The sequence below is a fragment of the Caretta caretta genome, chromosome 4, assembly GCF_965140235.1.
Source record: "Caretta caretta isolate rCarCar2 chromosome 4, rCarCar1.hap1, whole genome shotgun sequence".
NCBI classification, from domain to species: domain Eukaryota; kingdom Metazoa; phylum Chordata; order Testudines; family Cheloniidae; genus Caretta; species Caretta caretta.
In genome coordinates, this window is record NC_134209.1 from 23,941,037 (window position 1) to 23,962,698 (window position 21,662).

At 45.1% G+C, this 21,662-nt stretch overlaps 1 protein-coding gene across 3 annotated transcripts in view; it reads right to left on the reverse strand.

Moving 5' to 3' along the window:
- Positions 1-21,662, reverse strand: part of SCARB2 (scavenger receptor class B member 2) — a 34,806-nt gene extending 13,144 nt beyond the window's left edge. For 2 of the 3 annotated variants that reach the window (XM_048848103.2, XM_048848102.2), the window contains exons 1-5: positions 21,431-21,661; positions 15,720-15,877; positions 11,373-11,520; positions 3,969-4,157; positions 3,367-3,458 (exon numbers count right to left, since the gene is read on the reverse strand). In XM_048848103.2, the coding sequence (XP_048704060.1) occupies positions 3,367-3,458; positions 3,969-4,157; positions 11,373-11,520; positions 15,720-15,877; positions 21,431-21,547 (704 nt within the window). In that variant the 5' untranslated portion in view covers positions 21,548-21,661. Of the gene's footprint in view, positions 1-3,366; positions 3,459-3,968; positions 4,158-11,372; positions 11,521-15,719; positions 15,878-21,430 lie in introns of all 3 variants that reach the window. The other variant, XM_048848101.2, reaches the window with a different exon arrangement.

The window sequence follows — 21,662 nt, forward strand, 5'->3', positions numbered from 1 at the left end:
GTGTGGAATGTCCTGAGTGAAGCACGGGCTGACCGGGGCATCTCGACCCTGTTGGAGGACATCACGCAGGGGGCTGAAGTGAATGGATTGATAAGGGAGTGAATGTGGGGTAATGTTCAGTTGGCACCGCTCTGCAGTCTCCTCCGAAAGTAATAACCAGGTAGAAATTAGTAACCACACGCCCACTGGGCACGCTTTTAAGACATGTGACCCCTTTGAGGAAAGACTATAAAAATCAAGCAAATTAAACTACTGTTGGGGAATTCCTTAACCGACGCTTGAAGAAGCTGCTAGACCGAGTAGCCAAAACTCTGCTCCGTGGGCTCAAGTAGGACTGTGACCAGAGGGGTTTCCATGCAGCCGAGGCCTGGCCTTGAGGGAATCCGAGACAGACTAGAGGGCTGAGGAGACCAGACCTGGAGGGAAGAAGTCATCCATAGAATTGGTAACCACCCCCTCTGTTTGCCAAGCAGGAACTGTGCGAGACTAGCACAGGGCCTGTTTGGGTATGTTTGTGAAAGAGAGGCTCGCTAAGAGGAATGTATAGCTCTTATTGTATAGTTCTTTAATGTCTAACATAGGAGTTATGTACTTAAATGTAACCCTTTACCGCTTGTGCAATTCTCTCTCAAATAAACTGATGTGTATGCAAGATAATTACTGTGGACCTTTTTAATTGGTACGACGGTAATCTGCTCCACTGGGAGCCATTAAAAATCCATTCAGGGGTTGTAGCCCCCTGGTGCCAACAACAGGCTCCCCAAACCTTGGGTCTGGATGCAGAGGAGTAGGCAAGGCTACTTGCTGGGAACAGTGGGGAATGGTCCAAGCCTTGCCTTAGAGGCTCCACCCCACTACTTGATACCCAGAGTAGCCGACCAACTGCAGGGTGTGGGGAGCTATCCCCAGGAGCAAGGAAGCAGGGGATGACTGTAACTCAGCGGAGACGCAATGTCTCCTGGGTGGGGCAGTTTTATGCACCACCCCTTGCTAACTACTGTATCCAAAGTCACAATCTGGGTGACTGAGCAACAAAATAGCAGATGAAATTTAATGTTGATAAATGCAAAGTAACACATTGCAAAACATAATCTTAACTATACACATACAATGATGGGGTCTAAATTAGCTGCTACCACTCAAGAAAGATCTTGGAGTCATTGAGTGGATGATTTCAGAGAACTATCCACAATGTGCAGCAACAGTCAAAAAAGTGAACAGAATGTTGGGAATCTATCCCTTTCTTAATGATGAGAGAAAATATCATATTGCCTCTATATAAATCCATGGTACGCCCACACCTTGAATACTGTGTGCAGATGTGGTTGCTCCATCTCAAAAAAAGATATCTTGGAATTGGAAAAGGTTCAGAAAAGGGCAACAAAAAGGATTAGGGGTATAGAATGGCTTCTGTATGAGGAGAGATTAGTTAGACTGGGACTTTTCAACTTGGAAAAGAGGTGACTAAAGGGGGATATGATAGAGGTCTATAAAATTATGAGTGGTATAGAGAAAGTAAATAAGGAAGTGTTATTTACTTCTTCTCATAATACAAGAACAAGGGGCCATCAAATGAAATTAATAGGTAGCAGGTTTAAAAACAAACACGAAAGTGTTTTTTCATGCAACACACTGTCAACCTCTGGAACTCTTTCCCAGAGGGTGTTGTGAAGGCCAGTACTATAATGGGTTCAAAAGGGAGCTAGATAGATTCATGGGAGGATAGGTCCATCAATGGCTATTAGCCAGGATGATCAGGAATGGTGGCCCTAGCCTCTGTTTGCCAGAAGCTGGGATTGGGTGACAGGGCATGGATCACTTGATGATTCCCTTTGGGGCACCTGCCATTGGCTGCTGTCAGAGGACAGGATACTGGGTTTGATGGACCTTTGGTCTGACTCAGTATGGCTGTCCTTAAATTCTTAATCTACCCCTTTGTGTGAAAGCCACCAGAAAACAGCAACTAACAAGAAAATTTAATAGAGGCAAACAGCAAATGGAAGCAGGATCCAAGTATGTTCACTCCAAATAAAGATAAATGTCATTTGTATGATAGAAATTTGCACGAGTACACGGATGGATGTTGACTAGCAGGAAACACATGGAGCGAATCTTCAGCTTGAATGCATTAACGCAAGCTCCACCACCCTTAATATTTATTGTATACGTAATAAAATCAAAGGGAAAACTAAGTAGTAGCCTACAATACTGCTAAATGCTCAGTGAATATGATGTAGCAGTTAATTGGCAATAGTTTTAAAGTTCAGGCTGATTCTGTAAAATCAGTATGCAGAGAAATACGTCCGTTCCTATATGGAGTTTGTAGTTATAGTCTCCAGTTTTTCAGTAGGAGTTTTGACATCAAGCCAAAAGACCAAAAGGATCACAAACTAAACCCATGCATGCTAACCAAGTAAGAAAGCCCTTGGGGGGTCCCCACCTGCAGTTGACCTGGCCTAGCTACATCACAGTCAAAACTATAGAGCCTTGTCTCCACTAGGATTTTACAACAACTGCACCAATGGACAAATTTTGCGCAGTGAAGACATAACCTAAGATGATTTGTTTAACTAATCCCTGCTACAATTCTAGTGACGATGAGGCAATTGCAGTTTTAACCTATGTACCTTGGCCAAATAACACTGGTTAAAACTACAACTTCTCCCTCTTTACTAGGACTGTAACATGCGCTAGCTGAACACAGGACAGCTTAACACGTTTAAAAACTCACCTTTCTCCCAGGGAAGACAAATGCCCAGACAGAATGGACTTGGTCCAATTGTTAAACTCTCCTTTTGTGATAGAAACAGTCCTGTTTGCTGAGAAGTTACACTCACTAAAACTGAATCAGCTCCAACATCCACCCCTCCCACTTCTGGCTGCCCAGGGTGTGGGTTTGCTCATGCAGGCAGCTATTAAAATCCTGGGGATTCTCCTGAGCAACTGCAAGTTGTGGGAGTGTTTCTCTCTCTCCCTATCTATCCACCTAGATACTTATACTGCTTCCATCCCTGTAGCATCTGAAATGCCAGCAGTAATGACATGCCTCAAAGAGGGTGCAATATGTCTGTGTGGGGGCATGGCCACAACCCAGCCTCATTTTGGCACTAGCTGGTGGCCTGTGGGCAATGGTGGAGGGAGTGGATGCGGCACCCATGTAAAGGTGTTTTGCTCCCTCAGCACATTCTGCCTGCCTCTGTCCTCTGCAGGCAAAGGTGAGCTTGCTGTGGGATTTGTGGTGTGTAGAGAGCCTGCCACTAAACTGGCTTCTTTGTAAAAATGTCAGAAATGAAAGGCGCTGTCTCTGCTGACTGAAAGGTCTCAAAGGAAGGGAAACGTTTCACACCGTCCGGTTTGACAACTTACTCTTTTCCTCTCCACTCCACGATCTTCGAGAAGTTACGGTAGTTCATTTTCCCACTGAGAACAACATATTCACCGTCATCCGTTCCATTCATCTAGAAACACAGAAGAGTTCATCTGCACAGTGCGGGACCAGTCACTCCCTAGGGCAGCTGGCTGATGCACTAGAACAGGGTGGAAGGTGTCTACTGTTGTGTCGCCCTGTTACCATGCGTTGGACTCTGCTGGGGGCTGCAAGCTAATTGTTGACAGAGAGGGACCATCAACCTAAGTATTCCAGATGATTTCAAGGAGAGAGAGAAAGGGTATCCAAGATATCTATGACTCAAGCCATAAAGAACTTTAGAGACTGAATCAACACCCTGAATTGCAACCAGAAACAAACTGGCAGCCAATACAGTCTCTCTAGGGCCCAGATATTTATATTATGATATTTCCTGCAATGAAATGCTATTAAGTGGGCAGCCACATTCAGTCTCAGCTGAATTTTCCCAGTGGTTTTCAAGGCTAGTCCCACAAACAGTGCGTTATGGGGGAGTAAGGCACGAGCAACAGTGATACGGTCCACATCTGACTAAGGAAACTCTGCAATCTCGACAAGTTACCTTATTAAATAAGCCAAACTCTGAATCAATCTTAGGATGAAGCATATGAAGGGTTGACAAAAGTTTGTCTTTGTAGCCCCATAGTAATTCGTGGACAGTGTGTGTCATAAACAAGTTTTCTTGGTATAATATTAGGAGAATCTCTGTGGGTAGCCGTAGAGAAGTTGATTTGGTCCATTCCATTGCAGTCTGATATGAGAGAGGAATCAAGAACAAGTTGATACAGTATTAAAATAAAATGTACTTATACACACATAAGCATCAGAACAGGGTACAGGCATGAAGCATATTTTCAACCTTATGACTTAATGATATCAGGTAATTTACTGGTCACTGGGATTCTTCTGATATGTTCGTATCAATATATGCTTTCATAGGCCCCAATTCAGCTAAACATTTAAACACTTGCTTAAATCCATTCCTATTCAGTAAAGCACTTAAGTTTCATTCCATTAAGTTAAGCATCTCCTTAAGAATGTACATCAAGTTAAACATGTGTCTAAGTGATTTGCTGAATCGAGATGGTCCTTAAGCCCAGTAATCTATTGGCCTGAGTGACTGAATTTTACGTTTCAAGATGTTGTGGCTCTGAGGCATTAAACCAAAGTACATGCAAAAATGTTTTGCTAAACAGAGGGGGTTTGCTGAAGCACAGAAGCCTATTACCCAGAGAAGAGTTTGAAATTTAGTTTAAAAAAAGATTTGGCTCAGAGTTGTGAAACCTAATGCTGATTAAATTCTATAAAAGGTGGCCACTTCTCCAAAATGCATGGACTGGCTGCATCACCTACTCCGTGAAGACAGCATATGCTGAACGGAATGGAATTTATTTTTCCTGTAACCTGTGGTACATTGCACTTTCTACAGCTCAATAGAAGAAATTAAGTTAAACAGATAGGTGAAAAAAAAGAACAAAACTGACATAACAGATTGGTACAAATCAAATACTCACAGAACTGGAAGGGACCTCGAGAAGTCATCTAGTCCAGTCCCCTGCACTCGTGGCAGGACTAATGATTACTTATGGCATCAAAATCATGCTATCAGCAACAGAATGGAAACCTGGTTGTTCCCAGCGAGTTTCTAGCCTGATTTCCCAGATAGGTGTGGGCAGGGATTCTTTTCAGGGAACAGTGTTAGTCAAACAGCGCAAGAAACTACTTCCCTAGGTAGTCCACAATAGGGTTTTTGTACCATTGTCCTCAGAAAAAGAAACCTTAGTTCATCCAGGTCAGAGAAACCATGCTTGCAAGAGCTGCATTTAAATGCACTAACAGGAACGACCCCTGTGTGGACCAGGCTAGAGTTAGGCTTGGCAGAATTTGATTTTTATTTTAATCATTTTGACAGGTAATGTCAGTGGTTATTTTCAAGCATTTTCTTCAATTTTTATCAATTTAAATTTTCACAGTTGTGGGAACTTGTGAGCATGATCAGACCATAACTACTGAACGACAGCAGGCACTGAGATTCTAAAAGTTAAAGCTTTACATCGCATGTCAAAGATCCTCAAATCAAACTCCAATACATTCTCACGCAGCGTTTCCCTTACTTTGCCTAGCTGTACATTTTGGTTATTATCGATGGAAATAGTTTTCGTTGGGGTAAGAGGGTGGCTTGCCCCACAATCTGGAGAGCATAGGGCTAAGCCAACCCTGATTATGGAATGAGTCCTACTGAGGGGAATAGGGCAATTCCCTATAAAGTAAAAGGGGAAGCCCAAAGAGCTGTCGCAATGTCAGTAGACACTGCAGGGGAAAAAAGGCTCCTGCAGGATCATGACACCAGGGAACTTGGAGAGTAAAGCCCAGTGTGCAGGAGGCTGGGGTGTGACAGGGCTGTTGGGCGAGGGAGCCGGAAACCCTGACTCTGTTTGGGTCTGGAAGTCAGAGCCCCAGTGAGGGAGAGCTAGGAGATCAGACTCGGACAGAAGAGCCCTGAGGGGTGAGAGAAAAATACCAGAGCTAAGTATGGACTTTTTCTTAGTGTTGTTGGTATGCGCTTTAGTTTGGGACTCTGGGGTGTTGTAAACTAGTTCTGGTATTAAGCTACCACAGGCAGGGGTACTGTTAACCACAGAAACCCTTTAAGAACTCACAGAGGCTATGTCTAGATCAGGGGTGGGCAAACTACGGCCCGGAGGCTGCATCCAGTCCTCCAGACATTTTAATCCGGCCCTCGAGCTCCAGCCAGGGAGCGGAGTCGGGGTCTTGCTCCACTCCACACGGCTCCTGGAAGCAGCAGCAGCATGTCCCCCCTCCGGCTCCTACCTGTAGGGGCACGCTGCCCCTGCCCCAAGCCCTACCCCCACAGCTCCCATTGGCCGGGAACTGCAGCCAATGGGAGTTGTAGGGGAGACGCCTGCGGATAGGACAGCACACAGAGCCACCTGGCTGAGCCTCTGCTGCTTGAGGTAAGCGCTGCCTGGATCCTGCACCCCTGACCCTCTCCCATGCCCCAACCCCCTGCCCCAGCCCTGATCCCCCTCTGAACCCTTCGGTCCCAGCCCGGAGCACCCTGAACTCCTCATTTCTGGCCCCACCCCAAAGCCCCCACCCCCAGCTGGAGCCCTCACCCCCTCCCACACACCAACTCCCAAGTTTGTGAGCATTCATGGCCTGCCATACAATTTCCATACCCAGATGTGGCCCTCAGAGCCAAAATGTTTGCCCACCCCTGGTCTAGACAGCCTGCGGAAGCGAGCCTCCCAGTGCTGTAACACAGCTAATTTTAGAGCATTAGGACATGCCCTTCTAATGCAAGTCCCTCGACCCAGGCGAAGAAGCTCTTTTCCACATACACAGAGAACCTGGAAGAGAAAAAAAAGCCAGAGGCGGGGAGCCTCCAGACACCCCTGGTCGGGAGGGGATGCTCAATAAGCAGCAGTCCTTTTAAGCTGGATTCTGTGAGTATGGTAAATTGACACTTTGCCAATAAAATACTTATCCTTCCTCCAAGCTTAGCTATAGTCTTTGCAGTATTACTTCTGGCAATCTATCATAGCTGATAGCATTAAGAAGAGGTAATGTTTAAAAGCACTCATGTGGTAGCAAGGAGACACAGGGGAAACAACTGCATTGGTTGCAACCACAAATTAAATTAACTTTTTACAGAGCCTTCATTAGACCACAGTTATGTAGCCAGGCATACAAGAACCTACTTCTACCATGCTTGATACAGCTGCAAAACGAAGTGAGTGCCCCACATGATCCAAGTCAATGAGATTACTGCAGTGGGTTTGCAGATCAGACTCAGACTGCAATGCTGAGTGTTAGAAATAGTAATAAACCTGTCGTTTTATTTCTCTTTGCAACTATTACTCAAAGTTATTAGAAGGTGGGTGAGGTAATATTTTTCTATTGGACCAACTTCTGTTGGTAAGAGAGGCAAGCTTTTGACCTTACACAGAGCACTTCTGGTTTGGCGCTGTGGACCGTAGGAAGCTTGCCCTTTTCACCAACAGAAATTGGTCCAATAAAAAAATATTACTTCACCCATCTTGTCTCTCTAATATCCTGGGACCAACACAACTACAACACTGCACATTCAGTGTTATGAGAGACTATGTTTTTATGGCTAAAAATACTCCACAACAATGCAATTTCTACCTTTCCAAATCCAATTCTCATTCTTAGAGTTAAACTCCTCCCAAGCCCAAATTTTAAGATGTTTCACCACATGAGGAGCTGCACTCTTACTTGTGCAGTTGACAAATAACGTTGTGCCACTCACTAGCCAGTAGCTCAGATATTCAGTGCTGGCCATCAGATAGCCAGCTTCTAAACGAAAGGCTCTGGGCTGGTCAACGCTGAAAAGTTATGAAAAAATCCACACCCCTGAGTGATGTAGTTAAGCCAGCCTAACCCCCCGGGTAGACATCTCTAGGTTGATAGAAGAATTCTTCCGCCGACCTAGCTACTGTCTCTCAGGGAGGTGGGTTAACTACAGCAATGGGAGAACCCTGCCTGTCGCTGTGATGAGTGTCTACACTGAAGCTCTGCGGCAGTATGTTTTACACTGACGTATCAGTGTCTTCAGATGATCATTGATAGGGCCCTACCAATTTCATGGCACTGAAAAATGCATCACGGACTGTGAAATAAGCCCTTCCCCATGAAATCCGATGTCCCCTTGTTCCGAGAAGCATCTCAGCAAAGGGGGCTCCTAGCTCCGGCTAGGCTGGGGAGGGACAGGACTATCCATCCCCTGTACAGATACTTGGTGGGGGAAAAAAGAGACCAGATCCACCTCTGTCTGCTGCAGGATGCTCTGGGACTGGGCAGCAGCCTCAGAGGTTCCTGCAGCTGGAGGAGACTTGTGGAGCTGGGTCTGATCTTCCCTGCGTTGCTGGGAGTGCCCCAGCTGAGGAAGCACAGGACTTGTCCATCCCCTGCACAGCTGCTCGTGGGGAAGGGGGAAAAGGGAGATCAGACCTCTCCTCCAGCTCCGGGAACCTCCTGAGGCTGCAGGAAGTTCTGCGGTTGCTGCCTTCCGAATCCAGCTCGGAAGGCAGCACAGAAGTGAGGGTGGCAATCCCATGACCTCCCTACAAGTTTGCGACCCGCCCACAATCCCCTTTTGGGTCAGACCCCCATGGTTACAACATTGTGAAATTTCAGATTTAAACATCTGAAAACATGAAATTTACCAATTTTCAAATCCTATGGCTGTGAAATTGACCATAATGGACTGTGAATTTGGTAGGGCCCTAATCATTGAGCATCCAACTCCACCACAACAATACTGCTGCCTGAGCTTCTGCTGCTAGCAGTCACCCAAGTTCCCTGTATTGTGAATTAGTGTCCAATCTAATGAAGTTACATTCTGGCACATGAGCTGAAAGTCCAGCTGGAAGTGCAAATGAACTCACTTGAGGGTTGTTTGGTTTAAGCTTTTTGGAGAAATGATCAGCTTCCACATAAAATAATGGATTTTTACATAAAAAAGGAGAAAACTTCAAAACCCTCAAATCTTATTTTTAACAATAAAAACTTTTTATGTCAACCCCTCACCCATATAATTTGCTTTTACCCAGCTTCTTAACCGCAAACTGAACAAAAAATAAAAAGTGATTGAGTTACCAGGGATTATTAGTAGTATGGTTTAGTCTAAAAGTGCTATTTTTAGATCACATGCCACTCTGTTCAATCTATCGCAGGTGGGTCAGGGAGAGGGCACCCTTTGTCTTAAGTAGCTGACATTGAAAAAATGCTTGACTTTGCAAAACTACTATTGAGGTCAATAGGACTTTTTGCCTGAGTATGCACACTAGGACCGCACAAAATAGGGATTGGATAGCACACTCACACAGTATAAATTGTTTTAGAGAGAGAACCCCAAAGATCTGTGATGGCTGGTTTCAGCTAAGAGAAGCTAGCCATGACACTGTTTCATTAACAAATTTGTCACGCATTACATGTTCAGGTACCTACGCTGCAAGTGAGCACCCCCTTATGTGCACACTGAACAGTTCTAGGTGTGCAACACAGCCTCGTCTTCAGAACGTAGCCCACCAGGTTAAAGATTGAAACAAACCTTTGAATATGGCTCTGCAGAAAGCCACAAGATGGAGCTGGTGCCTAATCAAGCTGGGAGCCACAACTTATCATTTGTTGTTTGCAGTGTTGTTGTACCTGTGTTGGTCCCAGGATATTAGAGACAAGGTGGGTGAGGTAATATCTCTTATTGGACTGACTTAGGCTGATGAGAGAGACCACGCCTAAGCTAAAAAGCATGTCTACACTAGGAAATTAGGTCAGTATAATTACATAGCTCAGGGATGTGAAAAAGCCACACCCCTGAGCAATGCACTTACACCGACCTAATCCTTGGTGTAGACAGCACTAGGTGTACAGAAGTTGATCCAGTAAAAGATATTACTTCACCCACCTTGTCTCTCTAATGTCCTGGGACTGACATGGTTACAACACTGCAAACAAATTATAAATTCAGGCTCTCTGCATATTCTGTCTCTAGAGGTTTGTTTCCATCTTTAACCTGGTGGGGTTTTCCAGGCTGCATAGCTCCCTACCTTACACTGTGATACCCCAGCAAGCCAGACTGCCTAAACAGGCCAGCACCTGCACTTAGCTTTCTCTCCAAGGGCTATGACCAGAGTATTGTAAGTTACCACACTGCTCCTTCTAAGCAAGCACGTTTATTCTTAAGGTAAAAGTATTACAGACAAAACATTAAAACCATAAAAGAACCTACATGCATGCTAAAAAGCTTAGCAGAGGTCCTGATCCAACCTAGAGCTCTGGTCAAAACCTACACCTGGGTTTTCCCTGTGATTACAAGTTCATTTGTTTTAAATCCAGAACTACAACTGAGACTGGGCTGATCAGCCGCTTCTTTATACAGCTTGGGCCTTTGATCTTGACCTTCCATAACAGGCAATCAGCAGACAATGACCCTCTGCTCAGGGCATAGCTTAAAAGGCTGTGGTTTTGCCTAACTGGAGCAGAGGATCTGCATTAACCTCTTCCTATGGATTCCCCAGGAAATCCACTTAACACTTATTGTCCCTAAAGTCCATACTTGTCTGGCACATTTTCAGTAATCTCTGGTATTCCCAGGTCTTGCATCTGCCACACCTCTTCCTCAGAGAGGCAATTTATACACAATCCCAGCCCACATTTATACATACACGTAATAAAATAAGGTCTTTCAAAGATATTACAGGAAATTGCCCTATCTGTCACAAAGACAAGAGACAATATTTTTGTAACACAACCTTTAGTCAAAAAACCATTAAAATATTAACCACTGTATCTGGCTTTTGCATATTTCTTTAGTATAAGTCCTGCCTTTATGGGCATAGCCAAGAGCTGAAGAACAGAATCAGACAGTGGACCCGATTCTGCTACCCAGCACCTTGTGCAGTCAATTATGTCAGTGCAAAGGGGGTGTAAAACGCTACTACTGTGATCTGGGATCATTTTACACGTATTTGAACTGGTGGACATGACTACACAAAGTGTAGGGTGACGGAGAATCAGGCTCAGTTCATTTAAAAGTATCTGAGGAGTTCAGAGATCAAGTTTTCTTTTTTTTAAAATGGGGTAATGCATCCTTTAAAATGAGACAGAGCCTATGAAAGGACTGAGAGTGGTATGGTCCAGTGGTCTGACCACAGGGTTAGGATCCAGAAATGCCTGATTTCCAATCTCTGTTCTGACACGGTCTGCCTTGATGGCCTTTTAACCTCTCGGTCGCCAAGTCCCTGTCCGTTAATGGGGATAATTCTTACCTATCCCAAGAAGTTGTCATAAGAAGAAATGAGTTGGCAATTAACACGCTTTGAAGATGAGAAATACCATGCATATAAGTACAAGTTGTAGCCATATGTCAGTAGTAGCCACTTGTTAGTAGTATTCCAGCCACATATACAACAGAACTCACCACTGCAGGAATATTTACTGTCCTGATCAGATCAACTTCAGGGTCTCCAACAGACTTCTCTCGTTCAAATACATAGGTCTTTGGGTTCACAGAAGAGACTCTGGTGCCATTGTCCAAAATATGAACATTCACTCTTGGCCTGTACTCTCTGGGAGACAGAAAATTTGGGTCTTAAGGAAATTTGCAGTGGTACAAATAATATTTATTATGGCTACAGAACTCCTGCTTTAAGTGCATAAAGAGAAAGGGTGGGATTTTCATAAGCACTCAGCACCGGTCTCACTCTGCTCTCACTGAAGTTTGGATCCCTTTGGATCCAAAAGGGGCAGAGTTAGGTCAATGCTAAGCACTTTTTAAAATCCTGTTCACCCACCAATGTTCTTAATGCAGTCTAGTGAAGTTTACTTTTTTGCTTTATAAATGACAATGGAAAGAAAGATTATAGCCCAAGACAACACAAAAGGATTTAAAGGCCCAATCTAAGGTTCTGCACATGAAATACGGATTGAAAACTATAGTTTTGCCTCTTCACTGTGGGAAGAATTCACTCCTCCTATGCAGAAGGCCAGTGCAAGGTGTATGCCCCACTTAAGCCTCATCGCCCGGATCCAAGGCCAATTGACACCAACAGGGGAGTCTTTCCATTGATGCCAGTGCACTTTAGATCAGGTCCTATGGGTTTCTGTGAGACAAGACTGGAACAGGCCTTATGCTGCTCTCTGCACAGGGATGAATTTCACCCTAGGTTCTTGAATACGCCAGGTGAAACACCGGCCCCACTGAAAGCCACTGGATTTTTTCCAATGACTTCAGTGGGGCCAGGATTTCACCTCTATAATACTGTTTACCATCCCAAGCAGCTGATGTCCCAGGATTGCTCATAAACAAGCCTAACGCATAAGGGGTGGAATTCTGCCAGCTGATCTGATCAGAATTCCAGTTTTCAATGACTTCGACGTGTATGCCCCACCCTCGTACAAACTTTAACAGCCACCATTTCACAAATAATATATACTAAGTTCTGCAGAGCTGGCTTGCCCAATTTCCAAATTAACTGTGCCTAGAACTGTTCCAAAACAAAAGCAAAAGAGACAGATATAAATGTCATGTTATATGCTTTGCCAGCATTTCTTTATAGCTGTGTAAGAATATGGTTACATCTCACTAACTCCACACCAGCTCCTGAGTTACAAGGATCATATGCTGCCTTTTTCAAGGGTTGCTTCCTGAGCAAACATAATCAATGCTGTATTTCATACATTTCAACTCCCATGTTCTATGCCAACTGCACAAGAATCTTCAGAAAGATAAGGTGGGTGATGTCATTTTTTATTGGACCAACATCTGTTGCAGAGAGACCAGCTTTCAAGCTTAGAGCTCTTGTTCAGGTCAAGAAGAGCTCTGTATAAGCTCGTCTCTCTCACCAACAGAAGTTGGTCCAATAGAAGATATTACCTCACCCTCTTTGTCTCTCCAGTATCCTGGGAGCAATACAGGTACAAGAACAGTGCATACAAGAATCTTCAGAGCATTCTAATCCACACATATGAACAGACAGCTATATTTGCATTCAATTTTTTTTCCCCCCCCAAGAAACTGGTTCAACCTCTAAGCTGTTCAGAGAGATGCTTATGTTCCATGGAAAATATTTCAGTTAGAAGCCAGCCATTCCCTCTGCCCCAAATGTTTATAAATGACAGATCCACCACATTTCAGCATCCTCACTATTGGGGAACATTTTGGGATGGCAACACTTCCCATTTGACTTTGTAACAGACTATCACGGAATAATCACCCCTGGAAGCCAGGAATTGAATTGGAGGGGAGAGGGCTCCCAATTTCTATGCCATAATCAGTTTGAGAAATCTCCCACTCCTAAAAGGCTTGGAGGAGAAAATAAAACTCACCCCTTAGGGTTCCAAGGGTTGAGTCTCAAAGATGAAAGAGGAAAATCTTCAATATGGCACAACCAGACAAAATTAAAGAGCGTTTCCGAGCTCAGCAAGTTTGGACAGAAGAGCAGGCTGTGCTTTACAATAAATTACTCTTTTGATCTCCATCCTGTAAAACCAGTAAATACGGCTTCAGGTGACTAGAGAGACATGCACTAATACGATTTTTGGCTCTAGCTATAGATCTGAATTTTGCAGCTTATGCCCATCTCTGCAATTACAACAGTCCTATTGACTGTCCTGGTGTTTACTGAGTTTACAGTCTGTGGATCAAAAACATGATTTGTTTAAAGCTACGTCATTTGTCCAGCATGCCGAGTTTATAAATAGCCCTTTAGTATTGTCCAATCTTGTTTACGTCAGTCACAACACTGTTCTTCCCCCACCCAATTTCAGAGCATGTCCACTACCAAGCCAGCCTGCACTACCCCCCCCCAAAAAAAAACCACAAGCGCACGCTTCATTTTAAGCATGGTTTAAGCACTCATGTGTTTAAAGATAAGCATGCACTTCTGTGCTTTGCTGGCTTGTGGCCTGAGCAAGGAGCTTGATATTTCTCCTCCGTCCCAGTGGACAGCAGTCTACAATGGCCCCTATGTAACACAGCTGGTGCTGTCAGCAACCCACAGCCCTGGAAATGTCAATCAATCTGTTGGAAAAACAGAACTTCGGCTTCCAGTGTTTCTGTATCAGACAGACTCTATCCTGTACAGACAAATCAAAATAGGGCAAACCAAACAAAAGAGAGAGAAAGTGAATCACAGACCTTTGAAACATGCAGCCCTGGCTTACTCACGTCACACACAAGTAACTGAGACCGAGCCTGCACCACCAAGCCTGCCTCCTGCACGCTGACTGCAAAATTACATGTCATGGGACAGCTCTTGCCAAGGGATCTACACACCAGCCATTCATGCTATGTTTCTCCACATTCATACACGTGATCCACCAGCCAGAGCCCCATCCCTGATTCTCCGTCTTCCATCCCAACTGACTCTGGGGCAAGTGGGCCTTGGCAAAGACTGAATTCTCGCAGTACGCTTTCCCCACTCGGAAGGTTTCCACTCAGTTCTACCTGCTGGCTTTCTAACTTGTGCAGCCTCACAAATGTGTGTTGGGGAAGGGTATAGGGGGGAGGGGAAGAATCACTGCCTGAGAAGGATGACAGGAAGGAGGCACCCAGGGATGTGTCATGAGTACCATGAGGTGGGGGACTCTGCTTGTGTCACTTCACATAGGGGCCTACAAAAACTAGGAGCCCTGTTTATCTGTCTGACACACAGGAGAGCACCTCTGATTAGTTGTAAGTGCCACGCTCTGCCAGAACACTTCACACAGAGATGCTGCAGCAGTGGTTCCAAGCAGCATGGGTGTTGTAGGAGCTAAGCTTCCAATGCCATGGGATGGAGGCCAGAAAGAGTGGAGGGAGAATATGTGGAAGGAACCAGATTGGCCACTGTGACGAAATAAGGAGGGAGGAGAAGGGAAGATGAGAGAATAGCAGGAGCGGCAGTGAGAGAACGAGGATGCTGAGGTGGGAAACGAGAAAGGCAGAGGGAGAGAAATAACATGGGTAGGAAAGGCGTGTGCATAGACCAATATGGCTGTGAAACATGAACAAACTAGGCTCTCCCTTCAATTCTCTAGCATCCCTTCAAACACTAGGGGCCTGATTCCCTTTCACCCAGTGGTCCCCAAACTGTGGGGCAGACTAACGTTAAGGGGAGTGCAGAGGGGCCTGGAACAGCCTCCACAGGGGGCAGGGAGGGAGCACCACGCAGCCCCACTCTGCTTCCAGCTCTGCGCTGGCCGTGACCCCGGCCTTGGCCTCAGCTCTTGACTTCTGGCCCCAATGCGGTCCTGCTCCTGGCTCACAACCATGGTCCAGACCCGTTCCTGGCTGCGGCTCCCGACTGCGGATCCGGGGGGGCAGGGCGGGTTCCATTACGGGTAAGGGGGGTGCAATGGAAAAAGTTTGGGGACCACTGCTCTAGCCAGTGTGAAGACACATTCTATCATAGGTACTTATATGACCCTCATCACCATAATACCTGAAAATCTCACTGCCTTGCACAGATTTTTTCCTCACAACACCCTGCTGAGAGGTAGGACAGTACTACCTCCATTTTACAAATGGAAACTGATGCACAAGGTAGATTATGTGACTTGTCCAGAATCATACACAGGAAATCTGGAACTGAGCGACGAACTGAACCCAGGTTTCCCAAGTCCCAGTCCAGTGCCTTAGACACTAAAAGATCCTTCCTCCCTTGAGTAAACTCTCCAGCACATAACATATCAACAGGGTTTTTTTTGCTAAAAAACCTGTCATGGTTGCCCCAACCAACCCTCCCAAGTTTTATTTTTGCAAATACAGTGAGTGATATAGACTTACCTGTAAGTGTATGGCCCTATTTCTTCCACAGAAGGGGTATCTCCATTGACCACTTCTAGAGGATTGGTCACGTTAAAAAAGTAGAACTGCATGTAGACTGGTGGAGGAGGGTCTTCCCAGAGGTCAAAGGCTTCTGTGCCATTCTTTAATACTGTTCCCTACACAACAAAAAAAAAGAAATCACATGGTTGCTGGGCATTCTGTGAAGATTCACTGTACGAAGAGAAGAAACGGACCTGTGAGTTGCCCTTGGACTGAGGCTGATGAGGCCCTGCAAATACTTCTCTATGGGCTTAACTTTAAGCACGAGTAGCCCCACTGAAATTAAATGTGTGCATTAGCCTTTGCAAGACGGGGCCTAGAGCTCCAGAAATTCTCATTCTATTTCCCTCAAATGTTTGTGTCTTAAATTCCCTGGCATGTAGACCTACCAGCCAGAGCACAATGAACTATGTCCATACCAGCCAATACTGGCTACTGAGGTACAGCAATGCCCTTACTCACAATGAATCATCATTTAGGCCTGGATCTTCAAAGGTATTCAGGCACCTATATAACTTTGAAGATCTGGGCCTTATTTCACAAGTGGTTTCTTCCAGTGTAAGATGCTACTAAACCAGAGTCAGGGTATCAGAATCTGTCCCTATAATTCTGGGTGAAATGCACCCCTCCACACTTCTAAACCCCTTAGGCATTTCTCAGCCCCTCTGAAAATCAAGGGCTTAGACTGTAAATTCCTTGTTGCATTAACTTCAGTAAGATCAGGATTGGGACCACTATGCTTAAGTAGGGCATAGAGTGTTGCACGGAGGTGAATGTAACTGTCTGTATACATATAAATACAACTTAGAATCTACATAAACTGCAGGAGGTTTATCTTTGACGGTCATCTTATAATAAGTCAGATGTAGTTATACGGTAGTGACGTGCTTTAAGCTTTATCCTGTTATAAATGACCAGATTTAACCTGACAGGATCCCACCAGTATGCACCCTGGGGTCCTGGGTTCTCTAATTCATACAAACGGGAGCAGGAGGCGGGGGAGCAGGAACAGAAACAGCTAGCTGCATTGGGATTTTTCAAACCCTTTGTCTTTAGTTTTCTAACTTGGAACAATTTCTGAAGACTGCATTGCACTTGTAAAAATAGGGACAAAGGATGAAGGGCCTGTAACAGGCTGGCAGTGTTTACATGGAACACCAACACCCCCCCCCCCCCAGAGATGTTGATCCTGCCAGGGAATGCTAAATTAAATGAGTTCTGCTGATTCACCCAGGCAAGTGGATTTCTAGCCTCTGAATATAGGGGAGATGGGAGTGGACATGTAGAGATGGAGGATGTAAAGTCTGTGGCAAACAGCCCTGAGGCAGGCACCCGAGGAGTGCTCAAACTAGGAGAGAAGCTGAGCTTTGTGTTATTGTTAATTTCTTTGCTAATAAACCCAATTCCAGCAAAGGGGTGACATTTTGACTCTGCAGCATGTGAAATTTATTTTAGGTCAGACTGGCAAGAGCACTTAGTCTCAGGCTCCAATCCTGCAAGTTACTCCTGGTCCTCATATTTACGTGGACCAGGACTTAACAGCTGTTTTACCAAAATCCCTGGCTAGGCCTGGGTTCCTTTTCCACCCCCATTAAAGATTTTCCTAACAAAAAAGGAGAACACAAAATGCACACAAATCCATCTGCTATCAGCTCATCTTGCATTCTATAGAAGTTTATATAAGAATGTCCATAAATCCCTGTTATTGCAGAATCACTTAACTATTGTATCAGCAATTCATCTATAATTGCAGGCTCAAGGTCAGAATACCACCTTTTTACATGTCCTCTAGTAACATGATATACAAGACTCATTCCCAAAGTGCTCATTTTGTTTTGAAAATGACATTACAACAATGATGCAGCCCTGCTATAAAAAGAGAAAATAAATCGATATTGGGGAAAATGGTTTCAGCTCCACTACAGTCAATTCAGGGATAAATCTGACCCACTAAGTTAAACTGTTTAAGAAAAAGCACAAAGAAAACCGTATTGTCAATGCTACATCACCAGGAGGCAGAAGAGGGGGAAATAATTTGCAACTAAATCGATCACATCTCCATTCGCTCCTTTTATTTTTCTGGAAAACATATCAAATATTGTAAACACACAAGCTCAAAAGCAGAAAGGCCTGGAGAACTGCCAATTCTTGGTTGGTGCTTATAGGGTCTTAATTTCATCAATACCATTTGTTTCTTGGACACATTCTGGATCTCCAGCCTCAGATTCTGTTTTCTTTCCACTTACATTTTGATTTTTGAGTGGTTAGATTGAGCTTGGGATGACCACAATATTTCTGAGTGGGAAAGTAAGCTGGCCCAGATCCTCCAAAGTATTTGGGCACCTAACTCCCACTGATACCAATGGGAGTTAGGCAAACCCACTAGTATCTGGGACAAAGGGTTAAGGGCCTGTAACAGGCTGACGGTGTTTGCATGGAACACCCCTGTGCCCCTGCCCCCCACTGAAAGATTTCACTGCAGAGGAATGCTAAATTAAATGGGTTCTGCTGATTCACCAAAGCAAGTGGATTTCTATCATCTCTGGATATAGAGGAGGTGGGAGTGGACATCTAGAGATGAAGGATGTAGAGTCTGTGGCATACAGCCCTGAGACAGGATATCTGGCCCATTGGGTCAAATGAGTGACAATCAACCCCTTGTAGCACACTACATCATAACCATAGTAATACCCAGGAGTTACAGAGTCCTTTTCATAAAAGGATTTCAAGTCATCTATTCTGACTATGCCACATGTATTACAGAAACATTATTTTAGAAATGTTTTGGGAAGTTATTTTTTTAATTCCATGGGGACTCCCAGTATTTCTGACCTCTTGTTTCCTGTAGGTCCTGATGTCTTAGGCCCTGATCCTGCAACTCATTCCATGCAGGTGGACTCCCGTACCCATGCGAAGCCCCACTGAGCCTTCCTTAGAATTCATGCTAGTGGATTAAATATTCATTGTTTCCCCATAGGCGCGCCAAAGATCCAAAGAACTTGTAACACCTGGGAATAGTTATGTTCCCCTCCTGCAAGGTTTCATTGTGATTTTTCAAGATGCCCACACTCCTGGATGGAGTACAACTGAACAGCAGAGTAAACTTCTTCAACCACCCTGAGTAGGACTCCTTGACTCAAGTCTAGTTATATTTTTCCCCATCCTCTTGGGAATACTCACTTCTAAAGTAACATTTAAACTGGTCATTCAGTCTTCTACACCTGCATGTTATTATCTGCATTGACCATAGTGACCCACAGCTTCATCACCCCCAGTGATCCACAGCTTCGTCACCTACAGCAATTGTGACTGTTCTAGGTCTGGACATTCCTCCTACTGCACAATTCAGACTGATGAGAGCTCATCATAGCATATCATCATACCTGGCTGCAATTCCAGTTTTGCTGTAAGGCCCTCAATGGATTAGGGTCTATCTGTCACAAAGACAGCTTCTCCCTCTGCAACCTACTTCAATGGCTGTGAGCAGATGGGGTTGTTGCAGCTGCCGGAGACCAGAATAAAACTCTTGAGAACTTGGAGCTAAGGGATTTTGGCACAGACTCTGAATAGTGCAACTTCCCCATCAGGGATGGGGGAAAGCCCAAATCTTGCCACATTTCAAATGCAATGCAAGATTAATCTGTTTGCACATGATGTCCTAAAATATCACTGACTACATCATATAGCCAGAAGCTTTTTCCCTAGTATGCAAAAAAGTATGAACAACCCCACTAAGTAAATAGCAGAGTCAATGGAGTGATAGCGAGGAAAATCTTTTGGGGTTTTTTTTTGGTTTGTGCATGTGGCACCTGGATCTGACCATGAGGGGTGCATTAGATAAGCATAGAGACCCTGCATAGTAAGTACAAAGTAAAAAGCGATGAGCAGGAGAAGCACAGGGGAACCCAATCCATTAGTGAGAGCACCATTGAGCCAGTACCAATTTATTCTTACCTAATACAGGAGTAAGGCCAAAGAAGAGAGTGTAGCTAAGGGCTTCACCAGCATGTGGACAATCACAACTAAGCCCATGTCTGCCGCAGACACTCCCATTCTCCATCCCAAGCTCTGTTGTACCTCACACCCTTTGAGGTAAGAGGGAGAATACATGCAATGGTGGTGCAACCAACTTCTACTTAGTACAAAGGAATACAGTCATAATTTTCAAAAGTTCCTACGTGACTTATATCCCTAATTCTCACTGAAAGTCAACGGGACTTAGGTGCACCCTCAGTCACTTAGGTGCTTTTGAAAATTTGAAACATTACCTGTGCCGAAGCTTACCCTCCACTCACAGTTTCACATCTCTTTGCGCTCCTTGCTGTGTGCTGCACAAGGACTAGCAGGATCAAGGCCAGATTTTCTCCTTCTTCCTCCCCACCATTAACCCTTTATGCTAGGAGACTATGGCCTGGTCTACACACAAAGTACCAACGCAGTGCTTGGCAGCCTGGTCTGAGCTTCAGAAGACCTGGTTTCTATTCCCTGCTCTGCCACTGCTGTATGGACATGGCCAAACCATTTCATCTTTCTGCACCTCAGTTTCCCCATCTGAAAAGTGGGGATGATGATACCCACCCTGCTTTGTGATCTAGAATTGAATAGCACTGTATTATAACCAAATATTACTAATGATTAGCATGAAGAGTTTGCACTTACTATTAGGGCTGATGTCAGTAAATAATGATTCCTACTATAAACATTTTTTAAAAGTAACCATTAATGCTAATCGAATTGACCCATCTTGACTCCAGGCTAGAAACTCTGGATAACAACCATTCAGAAACAAAGGGCAGATAAGATGGGAGAACAAATGGCTTAAAAAAGAAAAAAAAAAAACTATGATAAATAACACCCAGGAATTAATTTTAAATGTTTTTTTTAAAAATTGATAGCCATGTGTTGTTATGAGATTTAAAAAAATACTGAATATTTTTTAATGATTTGCCATGGTTCACACCATTAATATCCTAGCCTGACAACAAATAAAGCACTGATCCATACAGAAGTCAGGAAAAGCAGAGAGAAATTTATCAGCAAGCAAAAAGGCAGAATTATTTAAGATAAATGTCACCAGGACTATATAACATGAACTGTAAGACAGCAGGTACTTAAAGCTTTATATGCTTTTCGCCACTTACTTACTGCTGCTTTGGAGTGTGTCCCTGAATTACAGTTATGAAAGCTACTTGCATCTGATGACATTTTACACGGTTTTAAAATCACACAGCTCACATTTTTAGGCTTCCCCGGGGAGGGGGCTTATTGATCCAGGATGTTTTTTGTTTTTGTTTCAAAGGCAGCCCTTGCGGTCTCATAGGCTTTTTTGCTGCCTCTCAACAGGACATTTACAACCAGCCTTTATTTTCAACGCATTTATTTCGAGCTTTCTCACGGCCGCTCAGGGGCAGCCTCTCGAGGTCTCCTCCAGAGCCTGATTTCACGGGGCCCCCCCCGCTCCCCACCCTACCTGGCATCCAGCGACGCTTCGCCGAAGGTTACCCAGGCCCCCAGGGTAGCCATCAAGCGCCATTCCCGGCCTCTCCCCGCTATATTTAGAGCTAGGGGAAGAGGCCGCCGGCGTCTCTCGCCCAGCACGGTCGGTCACGGCAGCGCTTGCCACCAGGTCTCCCCCCTGCCCCGGCGGGCTCCGGGCGGGGGACTCTCACCTCTTTCACCCGCAGGTCCACCACCCGCTGCAGGACGTGGGCCACCAGCAAGGAGACGCTGGCGATGAGCAGGGTCACGGACAGGACCCCCACCGTGGAGAGGCAGCACGTCCTCATGGCGGAGGGCGGAGGCCGGGCTGGCGCACGCACACCGCCCGCTCGGCTGCCGGGGAGGAGACCGGGAGACGGTTGCGGCCGGGCGGCCCCGCTCCGCCTACGCGAGCGCGCGGGG